At 39.0% G+C, this 13153-nt stretch overlaps 1 protein-coding gene across 1 annotated transcript; it reads left to right on the top strand.

The window, feature by feature from the left end:
- The first annotated feature begins 1665 nt into the window (after positions 1 to 1665).
- On the top strand, positions 1666 to 4668 carry LOC143593783 (uncharacterized). The gene is made up of 5 exons (XM_077073295.1): positions 1666 to 1801; positions 2247 to 2449; positions 2520 to 2709; positions 2848 to 3233; positions 3323 to 4668. The coding sequence occupies exons 1-5, from the start codon at positions 1678 to 1680 to the stop codon at positions 4424 to 4426; spliced, it is 2007 nt and encodes a 668-aa protein (XP_076929410.1). The 5' UTR covers positions 1666 to 1677; the 3' UTR covers positions 4427 to 4668.
- Positions 4669 to 13153: the final 8485 nt, after the last annotated feature.

The following is a 13153-nucleotide window of genomic DNA, read 5'->3' as shown; positions in this document are numbered from 1 at the left end:
ATGGAGAAAAAAGAAAGGAGATTTTGTGTGACCTTTGGTAAAATAACAATAACATTTATTGAAGAAGGGTTGGGGTGTAAATAGGGATGTTAACTTTGGTGAAACTTATATGTGTTGCTTTTATTTTTATTTTGACCGAAGATGATATAGTGTTACTAGAAGAAGGGAAGGAAATAATGTTTCTTACTTAAACTGTTGAAGAATATGCATATCTGATTTTATGGATATTATTTGGGAAACATTTTAAACGAATGTGGGAAATAGAAATAACATTGTATATATATTATGTTTAGTTTTTATTTATAGCTTAGACCAGTTTGGATAAATTTAAGATTATTTATGTTTATAATATTGGATTTGGAGCTTTAGGTTGCTATAATGTGTCGGTTACTGCATATATAATTTTTATTTAAAAAATAAAGCCAAATATGTATTGTTTTTTATATCATTTACAGTGATTTTTCAATACTTTTTTTTACTACAAAGAAACGTTGTTTTAGGCACCATTTTACATCATTTTTTAAAGCGTTGTTTATGGATACCATTTTACACCCGTTTTTGAAACGTCGTTTTTGGGTACCATTTTACACCGATCTGGGAACCGTTTTAAATATGTTTTGCAACACATGATTTAAAACGATTTTGAAACCGTTGTGCAGGGCCGTCTCTGATATTAGTTAAAAAAATTTGGACCAAAGGCGAAATAAAATTTTGGACCTTAAGTAAAAGGGTTTTTTTTTTGTTTAAACATTTAAATTTTTAAATGGACTTGGTTATGATTTGGGTTGATAAAAAACAATAATGTTTCAAGTGAGACTTGAAAAAAAACCATTCGGTTGATAGTGATACACCTTTACCACTACACAAAGTTAGTGGTTGTGTAATTGGATTTAAAGATTAAATTTACATAAAAATATATATAACTTTTTTTAATTAAAAAAAATTCGGCCCTAGCAGGGTTGTTTAAACGGGTGTTCAAATCAAGACGTTCAATAAGAGTCAAATAAACATGCATGTTATACAACCGGTCCCCTTATGGTTACCGATTAACTACCTCAAGCTTAACTCGTCTAGAAAACCCTGAAGCTTGTGACAATTAGACACTTGTGCATGCATACCAATTAGCTACGTATCTAAGGAATTGGAAAATACAACATCCATCAAAAATCATCAGAGAGTAGATAATAATATCATAATTTGTATTTCGAAGAAACAGGAAGTTTTGTAAGAGAATGTCCACACAATCTCCACAAATTTCTCCATCAAAAAGCATTGTCAAAGAAGCCATGGCTGGCACTTATCTCCTCCCCTAATCTTTCATTTTGATACGTTTTGGTTAGGTGCATTACGTACGGGTCCTTCAAGTCCCCGTGTTCGGAGCGTGGAGGACCCTTTTCATCCTCCTTTTCTCCACCCCCTTGGTTTTCTGATCATACGTTGCGTTTTCTTTTCTTTCTGTAAAACAATTCTAGATTGTTGTCTCCCTGTAAAACTTGCGTCGAAATGAATTATGTATCAAGCTAGGATGTTGTTATACAGGCGTAGATAAGACGGTTTTATCGGTTGTTATTTGAAGACCTCCCAAAATATACAAATTTTTCCAAGTTTTTTGTTTTTGTTTTGTTTTGTTTTTTTGTGTGTTGGGGAGATTAATATATAGGAGAAATTATATAAAGAATGAACTGTTTGCCATGCTTTAAAAAGAAGGATTCAGAAGAAAAGAAAACAGATGAAAAGAAGTCAGATGAAGAGGTGCCTGTGGCACAACCTAAACAAGACCCCCTTTCCAAACAACCTTCTGGTTTGTCTTATTTTCAAAATTGTTATATATTTATAACTTTATTATTTGGTTTATATAAAGCGAGTTGATTATTATATATAAATAAATACTGACTAGGTCACTCCCGTGTCGAATTTCAACTCATTTAGTAGGCTTAAATGAGTTGAATGGGGTTATTCTTTTTTACGTGATCAACATGGACAGTTAAAAAAAACTAGTAGAAGGAAACAGATAAAACTTATTAACACATATAAGCTACTGTTTTTTTTTAAATCCATAAAACTAGATTATTATTATTATTATTATTATTGCAGCAACCGAATTTCTATAATAATAATACTGTTCATAAGTTTTCCTAAAAGAAAATTATCACTTTTCAGCAGAACGTGTTACTCAAACAACCCAATAATCACAATTTGCAACCTTTGTTGAGAATGAACATATGCCATTTGGTTCCTTGTAGCAGAATCAAATATACAAGAGGAAAGTAGCAGCGATGACAGCGATAATGACGGTGATGATGATTCTATAGATGACCTGCCGACAGGTTCAGCCCGTAGGTTCAAATACAACGAGTTGGCCTCGGCCACCGAAAATTTCGAGTTAGAATCTCTATTAGGTGAAAGCAGAAATGGAAAAGTTTATAAAGGAACTCTAGCCGATGACAAGGTTAATACACATTGAGTTTGTTCATTAATGGATATGTTTGATACAATTTTATGTACATGATTGATTGAAGGTTGTGGCTATTAAGAAGCTGAAAAAACGACGAACAAAAGCAAAAAAGGAGTTCGTAGAAGAAGTGAACAATTTGGTTGATCATCATCATCCAAATCTTGTTGAACTTATGGGATATTGTGTGGATTTTAAGCACAGGATTTTGGTATATGAGTACATGCCAATGGGTTCGATTAATGATCACCTACACGGTATATATTATTCTTTTTCTTTTATGTTTCATTCTAGTAATTTTGTAAATGAATTATGATGTCTAGAATAATCAGGATTAGATGGTATATATATGTCAACACAATGCTAATCGTATGTTTAATGAACATTGATGACAGATCTTCCTCCGGGAAAAAAACCATTAGATTGGATCAGACGGATGAAAGTAGCAGTAGGAACTGCAAAAGCAATGGAGCATTTACATGAAAATCTTGATCCACCAATTATATGTGGCAATGTTAGATCTACAAATATTTTGTTGGATAAAAACTTTGATCCTAAGGTTACTGATTACGGGTTTGTGAATCTAGAATGTTCATCCGGTAGTAATGTGCATAAGAGTGTGATGGGAACGGTTGGTTGTGCTCCAGAATCTGAATCTAGCGGTACACTCACCGCCAAATCCCATGTTTATAGCTTTGGAGTTCTACTACTCGAGCTTATCACAGGGAGAAAAGCGGTGGACCCCTCTCAGCCTACTAATGAGCAAAAGCTTGTTTCTTGGGTAATCTTGCTTATGCCTTTTCTTATAGTTAAACTAATATATGTTTCTTGCATATTAACTTTGTGATGTGATACATTGATTTCAAACAGGCACAACCATATATTAAAGATCCAAACAGATTCCAAGAACTAAGTGATCCTGTGTTCAAAGGAGTAGCTCCAGAAAAGAATATAAATACAGCAGTCGAGGTGGTGGCAATGTGTCTACAAGACGAGTGGCGTGCCCGTCCATTCCTATCCGATATTTTATGGTCTCTTAGCCTTCTCACCCTAGCTCACCACAACGAGTTAGGCGTAACCGTTAATTCTCCACCTAAAAAATACCCGTCCTCATCATCGTCCTCATCATCGTCCTCATCATCATCAGATTCTGACTCAGATACAGAGCTAAATATCAAGATAGAGCCGTTTAACCGGCCTGAGCCTGATGATCCTCGGCCTGAATCTGTGCCTGACTCTGAGTCTGAGCGTGAGCCTGAGTCAGAGCCTCAGTCTGAGCATGAGGCTGAATCTGAGCATGAGGCTGAATCTGAGCATGAACCCGAATCAGAGCACGAACCTGAGTGGGAATCAGAGACAGACACAGACACAGATACCGAGCCTGAGCCTGAGCCTGAACCCGAACCTGAGCCTGAACTTGATTCTACAAACTCAGATTCAAGCTCAGACTCAGATTCAAGCCCGGAGCCAGTTTCCAAGCTTGAACCAGTGCTCGAGCCTATGATCGAGCCTGAACCAGTACCTGGGCCCGAGCCATCGCCTAGTCATAAAGACAAGTCGGGTTCGGACAATGATTCTGACAGTTCATCAGGAAATGCATACGGTGAAGATGCTTACATTGAAGGGGGATCCTCTGGCGATGACAAGGCGAACACTTCAATTCTCCTGAACTCAAAATCAAAAGCAAGAATGAAAACTCAATCAAGCAAAAAGAAAGTGGTGTTCAAAATAGACGAAAACGAATCGACAAAGCCAATAAGTTCAAGTTACAGCAAGAAAACCAAAAGCACGCGTAAATCTGATTCGAGGGGAGATGATCATAGTGATATAGAGTTTGCAGACGACAGTGACGACGAGTTTGAACCTCACAGGTTTAAAAGTACGATTTCAAGGTTCGGTGCAGACTCAAGAAGTTACAGTGGATACCAGGATGATGAGAGTGTGGATGGTTCAAGTTCAGAGGGCGACAAATAGAGTGATATAGATACCAATGTATCATATGTATGAAGTTTGATTTTCTTCTATCATATTTTAAGCTTTTCACTATATCCAAAAATTTTTGACCCATTTCGGTTAAGGTCATATTGTATTGTATTTGTATCCAAAGAGGTCAAATTGGTGGGATTAAATGCTTCAACCAGAACAAAAAGGGGTGGAACAAGCTCAAGTCTACAATGCATAATCAAAATCTATAAAATTTCACATAAAAAACAAATTATTACTTACGGTGACAGTTGTTATACTAATATATTATTATTATTAAATATTGGAGGTGTTTAATAAATAACCAGTTAAGTATAGATTTATGATAATCATTTGAATGTAGCTTTAGACAATACGGTTACGTTCATAGTTACAATTCCTTTTGAAGAGGATAAATTAATAGAAGTTGAGTGATACGATCTGTTCGGTTACGTTTATGTTTTTCTTTGTTTTGTTATTTACGTATGCATGATAGAGGACCATTATGGCTTTGTTGGTTATTTGTGGGGTGTCTTTTGTAACTTGAATGTTTGGTTTTGATTTAATTCGGTTTGTGGCTAGTTTCTGATCATTCAGAAATTAAACTTCCTCATTTATCTCCTTGTTAGTATCTTCAACCTTATCAAGGGTATCAGAGCCTCTCGATACCTCATCGGAGCTCTGCTGCTGCCGCCATGACAAACACACGTAACAATGAAATCGATAACACCCTTAAGTCTCACGATAAAGCCATCAATGATATCCAAGATGCGTTGTCGGACTTGATGAAACAACAGGAACAATCATCCAAGCAGCAGGAAGAGATCCTGAAGGCTGTGAGGGACAAGTCGCAATCGTTCGGCGGTTCTTTTGGGTCCTCCGGTCCCGATCCCGATTCCAGGGGTTCCAAACCCTTTCGTATCGGAAAGATCGACTTCCCCAAGTTCTCGGGAAAGGATATAGAGGGTTTGGTTTACCGTTGCGAGCACTTCTTCGCAATGGACAATACACCCGACGAATCCAAGCTGCGGTGCGCTGCGGTTCACTTGGAGGGAGATGCCCTACAGTGGCACCGGGCCTATATGAAGCAGAAACGCTACGGTTGCTGAGGTTCCCTGGTCGGAGTACGTTCGTTCCATTTCTGCTCGTTTCTCTGATGCTATGTTCGAAGACCCATTGGAGGAAATGGCCTCGCTACAACAAACGGGTACGTTACAGGAACTGAACAACGCTTTCGATTTGTTATTGAACAAGGTTTCATTAAGCGAAACCCAAGCCGTTAGTTTGTATATCAAGGCCCTCAAGACGGACATCCGGGGGCCGGTAAAAATGTTCAGACCACGTACACTGCATGAAGCGTATGGATTGGCCAAGACACAAGACCTTAATAATGAAACCCTTGAGGAGAAGTTTGCAGGTGGGAAATGGAACAGGGGTAATGCTAAGCCGAACAACACAAAGATTACTCCGCCTACCAATGCAGCTAAACTACCAATTTTACCCACACCCACCCGAACCGCTACTGTCACGGTTAAGCCAGGTAACAACCAACGTCGTTTAACCAGTAAAGAACTGGAACAAAAAAGGGCGAAAGGGGAATATTTTTTGTGTACGGAAAAGTTCGTACCAGATCACAAATGTGCACGGCCGAGGGCCAAGTTTATGTCATCGAGGTTGACGATGAAGAAGAGGTAGAAACTGAGGTCATAAAGGACGATGAAAAAGTACACCAAATCTCGATCCATGCACTCACTGGAATGCCGTCTTACTCGACTATGAAGGTTCAAGGTTCAATGGGAAATCGTCAGCTGAATATTCTCATCGATTCCGGGTCCACTCACAATTTCATTAACAGTCGGGTTGAAAAGAAACTGCAGTCCGAGGTACAAGACATCACTCCTATTAATGTGGGAGTGGCAGACAGGAAGGAGCTCGAGTGTAAACAGTTTTGCCCCGAGTTTCAATGGGCCATGAAGGGTTATTGGTTCAAAACAGAAGTGTTACTCCTAACGATGGAAAATTATGATATGATCTTAGGGGTCCAATGGCTCCTGCCGTTACAAGATATCTTGTGGAACTTCCAAAAAATGACCATGCGTTTCGAGTTAGAGGGCAAACAATACGAATTGAAGGGTCTGCAAAATAACAAGGTGGTTGTGTGTTCGCTGGAAAAAATGGATGGGATGTTGAACAAACATGGGAAGGAAGGTAGCTTTGTAAGGCCCCGTTACCGGTAGCCCTACTTTCGTGTTGGATTTACTCATAAACGCAGTTCTAAATATCAGAGTTAATTAAAACACTCGCGGAATATAAAAGCTTTCATAAAACATTTCATAATAAAACACATCTTGTCTTAAAACAACGTCTTGTCTTTCAAAATAAACAAACATTAAACTTAAACGTCTTGAGTCTTCCGATGCCAGCCCCTTATTCAGTGCCACGTGTCCCCTCAAGCGAACTGCCTCATCCTACTCACCTGCGTGCATACTAAAAGTCAACTACGCTGAGTGAGTTCTAGTTAATCATACATTATACAATACACACAAACTTATATTCTTTCATTCAACTTCTGCATCAGCACAGAACCTCTTCATCACTAACTCCTTCAGATCCTCCCACTTCATGGCCTTGATTTCCTCTCGACTCCTTCTTTGCTCATTCGATTCCCACCAATACATTGCCTCATCTTAAAACGATTGGGTGGCATAACCGACAGCTTGGTCAGGATGACACTCGCTGATTCGGATAATTTTATCCATGGCGGTTATCCACCGAAGAGTAGCGATTGCGTCTCCTAAACCAGTCAGCTTAGGCGGGTCACAACCTTTGAAGGACTTATAGTTGCAACCGCCTCGGCCCATCTTCCTATCATCAACTTTCTTTAACACCCCGTAACCGCAGCGGAAACGTAAACGGGATGCAACAGACGCATCTGATATCAACAGCATTGCTTATAAAGAAAACACCACTACATTAATTTACTTTATTTTACATTGTTTCGAGTTTAGTTCCTGACTAGGCGATAACACATATGTTTTACCAACATTACATTAACATATATAATACAAAATGAACCCTATGCTTCCACAAACAGCACGCATCATCAAACATATAGCACTTATTCCAGTTTGGGGGTACCTAGAAAGCATGGAAAGAAAACGGGTCAACTACGAATAGTTGGTGAGTTTCACTGATTTAAATAAACATTGACAATTCATTATAATAAATCATATATTAGCGATGTAATTATGCTGAGCCCACAAGTGAAACCTCTGACTATCACACACAATCCCCGTGGCATATCCCCTGCCCACGGACCCGTGACATATCCCCCGTCCACGGAACTGCCCCAAACCGCTATGTCTAACATTACATAGCAAAATATATATATAACACCCAAAATAGACATGTGCAACTGGCTGGGAAACATCAGCAATCCATGCCGGACCAGTTGGGTTTGTCAGACCAATAGTACTATTCACACTCTACCGGCTTTTAGCTAATCACTCGTGTTGCGGGGCCTTACAATGTTAGCAACTCAGACAATTACCATCTTAATTCATTACCGTACGATTCCCGTACAATAAACATTATATAAATACGTTCATTTCCATGCGATCAGCATGTACTTAAACACTTTGATAAAAAACATGCTTTCCGCCCCGGGAAAATATTTAAAACAGTTCAGTAAAAGGGGCTCGTGAAAACTCACCTTCTTGTGAGCAAAGATGTACTACGGTGCACGGCTACTGGTACAGATCTGTAATACGATCCCCAAATCGTTACTACACAATTTCTATCAATATAACTTAAATTCGTGTTAACCGGTACGTCTGGGGACACTGCTAACCCAGTACCGTACACGATCCGGGGACAATGTTAACCCCGAAATACTTTTCAGGACTTAGATTGTGATATCACTTAGAGTTCTTTAGTCAAAACTACCGTTAATTTGTTTTCTCGTTTTACGTGCCTAGCACGGTTATCCGTCTTTATGTTTTCAAAAAAATGAGTTTGACCACATACGACCCGAAAATAGTTATTATTGATATTTCATTAAAGTGGTGAAATTAGAGCTCGGTTAGACACCCCGTTTGGCCGCGGGCCCGTTTCCGCCTTTAATACACCGGAAACGGTTAAGTCGGGTAAAATTACCCAAATCATCCGAATTATTTTCGGATGATTTATTTTTACTTGATTAACTTAGTCTCATAAAAATCATCCATTTTTAAGGTTCTCAAACACCAGTCAGCTCGCTTAGGCGAACTTCGCCGGTTTACTCGTTTTAAGCTTTAAAAGTTTGTTTTTAAGTTCCATTTAGCACAAATAAATATCCGTTTAGTCTCGGACCTTGAAATTTTGTACAAACCATATTTTGACAGTAAGGAATTTTATAAAATTTTTCCAGAATTAATTTTTATATCTAAAATTTATTTAACCATTTTTAAACGTTATTTAAACACCAAATATGTCGAAAATACCAAACGACCTTCGAAAAATCCCAAATTTTTCTGGGATGACCCATGTCACCCACATAGTTCCCTGTAATATTTTCAGAACCAAAAACTCATTTTTCATGCCATCTTTACCAAAACCGAGCTATAAATCCCTAGAACTCGTTTTACCGAAAAGCTTACTTTGACTTCTCCAATGAACCTGAAATTTTTTGTGTGACTTTTATATGTTATAAAAAGCTTATCTTAAAGTTTCCAGAATTTTTCATGATGTTTAGCTATTTTTCACCATTTTTGGCCAAAACCAAGCATTAAATTCACCAAATATTCATCCTTTATCCAAAAATTACCAAAAATTCACAGATCTCATATTTTCATGTGTAGATCATCTCTGTGAAATTTCGTGACCCAACTCTAGGTCTATCACAATCTGTCCAAATTATCTAAATCATACGAAAACCGAACTACCTTGTGTTTTCTAGCGTTAGATCGCAAAGATCTTGGTTTCTAGCCTTTGCTAGCCACTAGATACAACACCTACAAGCACAACAACACCACACCAAGCAAGTTATACCCACAATCAAGCCATTTCTTTCATGGTTTCGATTAAAACATCAAAACAAAGATTTTGACCGTAAAAATTCGTTTTTGACTCTTTTAACTACTTTCTTGGACCAAGATCCTTTGTATAACTTGTATACATCCCTTGATCACACGAGAATCGGTTTCATCTCGGGTTCTCACCCATTTTTCATTTGAAACCTCATTTTCTCAAGATTATGGAATTAAAACTTATGAATCAATCATTAAAACCATGTTTTTACCTTGTGATTCTTGTTAAAAATCAAGGGTTTGGATGAGGGTTGAAGATTGGAGGAGGTTTTGGAGCTTGAATGTATGAAGAAAAAGGAAAATGAAGTGTGTATGTGTGTGCATAAGACCGATCGGTCTTGATGTGGTGTGGGGTGGGGCCCACATCTCAAATATTGGCCACACATTTGGATTGTGTAATCCGGATAATGTTGTGGATAATCTGGTTCAGTTCGTTTTTCGGTTAAACGTTAAATCTCGCTCAAAACGAGTCCAAAACAGTCGTTTTTCGGCTTAAAATTTAAATTTATATAAAACTGATTTAAAAACTTTAAAAACTTAACCCATGACATTTAATGACTTAACACATCGTATTGTCGGTAATTGTGCGTCTTTTTCGGCTTGATCGATCGTCTCTTGCTTGGTTTGATGTTAAAGGTTTCGTTTATCGTACCGACGTACTAATAAATCGAAATCCTTTTTCTGTGCTATAATTCACTTTTCCCGAAGCTTTAATACTTCGTAAACATCACTAAACATTATATATTTCGTCTATAATGTAATTCCCGATTCGTTCGGGTTTCAATAACCGTTCATCGATTAATCGTAATTCCGATACGACTAGTTGTACATTTGAGTATAATTCGTACTGAGAATCTTATATACTCGTATAATCACATTATAATTCATATATTCAATATTAAATAACACGTAAATAGTATATTCCGGCTAGGGTATACCTGAATTTGCCGGAATTGTTACATTCTCCCCCCGTTACAAAAATTTCGTCCTCGAAATTTTACGCATCAACTATTTCCTTTTGCGAAAATAGGTGGGGGTGTTTCTTCCGAAATTCGTCCTTTCGTTCCCATGTATTTTCTGGGCCTCGTTGCGAGTTCCATCTAACTTTGACCAACGAGATCTTATTGTGTCTAAGTTGTTTGATTTTCCCGTCTACTATTTCTATGGGCTCCTCTACAATGTTGAGCTTATCATTTATTTGGACACCCTCTAAAGGTAACACCGATGTCTCATCCGACAGACACCTTTTCAAGTTTGACACGTGAAACACGTTGTGAACTGCACTCAGTTCATCAGGCAGTTCTAATCGGTATGCTACAGGACAGATTTTTGCAATAATGTCGAACGGTCCAATGTATCTAGGGGCTAACTTCCCCGCCTTTCCAAATCTGACTACTCCTTTCCAAGGTGATACTTTCAAATATACTTTATCACCTTTCTCAAATGATAACGGTTTTCTACGGGTATCGGCATAACTCTTCTGCCGATCCCGTGCGGCCTTCAGATTGTTCTTAATTTCAAGGATTTTGCTGGTCGTTTCCTGGACCAGATCTGATCTGATAACCTGTGTGTCGCCCACCTCAGTCCAGCAGAGTGGCGATCGGCATTTCCGTCCATACAATGCTTCGTAAGGCGCTGCCTTTATACTGCTATGGTAACTATTATTATAGGAAAATTCAACGAGTGGGAGATGTTGATCCCAATTTCCCTTAAAATCCAGTACGCATGCACGAAGCAAATCCTCCAGTGTTTGGATGGTCCTCTCAGACTGACCGTCGGTCTGAGGGTGGTAAGCTGTGCTTAGATCAATACGCGTTCCCAACGCTTCTTGGACAGCTTTCCAAAGGTTGGAGGTGAAATGGCTATCCCGATCAGAGATGATCGAGATGGGTATACCATGACGAGACACAATTTCATTTATATAAATCTACGCAAGTCTCTCAGTGTTATAATTATTTCTAATCGGGATAAAATGTGCCGATTTGGTTAATCGATCCACGATTACCCAAATTGCATCATGTCCACGGGACGTCTTAGGGAGATGTGTCACAAAATCCATCGTGATCTGCTCCCACTTCCATTCAGGAATCTCCGGTTGTTGTAACATTCCCGAGGGTTTCTGGTGCTCCGCCTTAACCCTCGCACACGTCGTACACTTGGCGACGTATGTGGCTATATCCTTTTTCATACCCGGCCACCAGTAGAACTTCTTCACATCCTGGTACATCTTATCCGATCCTGGATGTATGGAATATTTCGATTTATGCGCTTCGTCCATGATTAATTCACGAAGGTCGTGGAGGGTCGGGATCCAAATCCGATTTTTGAAATAGAGAATTTCGTCCACGCGTTGTTCGAAATTCTTCTCGTTACCTTAAAGTCCCTCTTTTTCCAATTGTTCCTCTCTCAACGCCTCGCGTTGAGCGACTCGAATTAAATCTGAAAGGTTCGACTGGACAATCATCCCCAGCGCTCGCACACGCAATGGTTTAACTCGATCTTTCCTACTCAAGGCATCGGCTACAACGTTAGCCTTGCCGGGGTGATAACGGATGTCACAGTCATAGTCGCTTAACAACTCGACCCATCTTCGTTGCCTCATATACAGTTCTTTCTGATCGAATATGTGTTGCAAACTTTTATGATCGGTGAAGATGGTGCACTTTGTACCGTAGAGATAATGTCTCCAGATTTTAAGTGCAAAGATAACTGCTCCCAGTTCTAAGTCATGAGTAGTGTAATTTTTCTCGTGTATTTTTAACTGTCGAGAAGCATAGGCTATAACCTTATTATTTTGCATCAACACGCATCCTAACCCTCTCCGGGATGCGTCACAATACACGACAAAACCATCGTCTCCGTCGGGGAGACTTAAGATTGGCGCTTGGCACAATCTTTGTTTTAGCGTTTGAAACGCCGTTTCCTGCTCTTCACCCCAATCATACTTTCGATCCTTTTGGGTCAGAAGGGTTAAAGGTTGGGCAATGCTGGAAAAGTTCTCTATGAATCGACGATAATATCCAGCTAAGCCTAAGAATTGGCGGATTTCCTTTGGCGATTTAGGCGCTTGCCAATTCTTAACTGCTTCAACCTTACTTGGATCAACGTGTATTCCTTGATGGTTTATAACGTGTCCAAGGAATTGCACTTCTTGTAACCAGAAGTTACACTTGGAGAATTTTGCAAACAACTTCTCCTGATTTAGAAGCTCTAAAATTAATCTCAAGTGTTGCTCGTGCTCTTCTTTACTCTTCGAGTAAATCAAAATATAGTCAATAAACACGATGACGAATTTATCGAGGTAGGGTTTACAGACTCGATTCATGAGATCCATGAATACTGCTGGCGCATTTGTTAGCCCGAAAGGCATAACTAAGAACTCGTAATGGCCGTAGCGAGTCCGGAATGCGGTTTTTGGGATATCCTCCTCCTGAATTCTAACCTGATGGTATCCCGATCTAAGATCAATTTTTGAGAAATAGCTCGCACCTTGCAGTTGGTCGAACAGGTCATCAATTCGGGGGAGAGGATACCTATTTTTGATTGTCAACTTGTTCAGCTCCCTGTAATCAATGCACATTCTAAGGCTTCCGTCCTTCTTTTTCACGAATAGTACCGGTGCACCCCACGGGGAATAACTAGGACGTATAAATCCTTTATCCAACAATTCTTG

This window comes from Bidens hawaiensis, unplaced genomic scaffold, assembly GCF_021521415.1.
Source record: "Bidens hawaiensis isolate Kalapana, Puna unplaced genomic scaffold, B.hawaiensis_p1.1 tig00042787_1, whole genome shotgun sequence".
Classification (NCBI taxonomy): domain Eukaryota; kingdom Viridiplantae; phylum Streptophyta; class Magnoliopsida; order Asterales; family Asteraceae; genus Bidens; species Bidens hawaiensis.
Note: the sequence above shows the minus strand (reverse complement) of the source record. Positions and strands in the feature narration are given on the sequence as shown.

Excerpts from the sequence above, each read along its gene's own strand:
- LOC143593783 (XM_077073295.1), top strand. The coding sequence starts at position 1,678 with ATGAACTGTTTGCCATGCTTTAAAAAGAAGGATTCAGAAGAAAAGAAA. Across the intron at positions 2,450-2,519 it reads GAACTCTAGCCGATGACAAG|GTTGTGGCTATTAAGAAGCT; the intron begins GTTAATACACAT and ends GATTGATTGAAG. Across the intron at positions 3,234-3,322 it reads AGCAAAAGCTTGTTTCTTGG|GCACAACCATATATTAAAGA; the intron begins GTAATCTTGCTT and ends GATTTCAAACAG.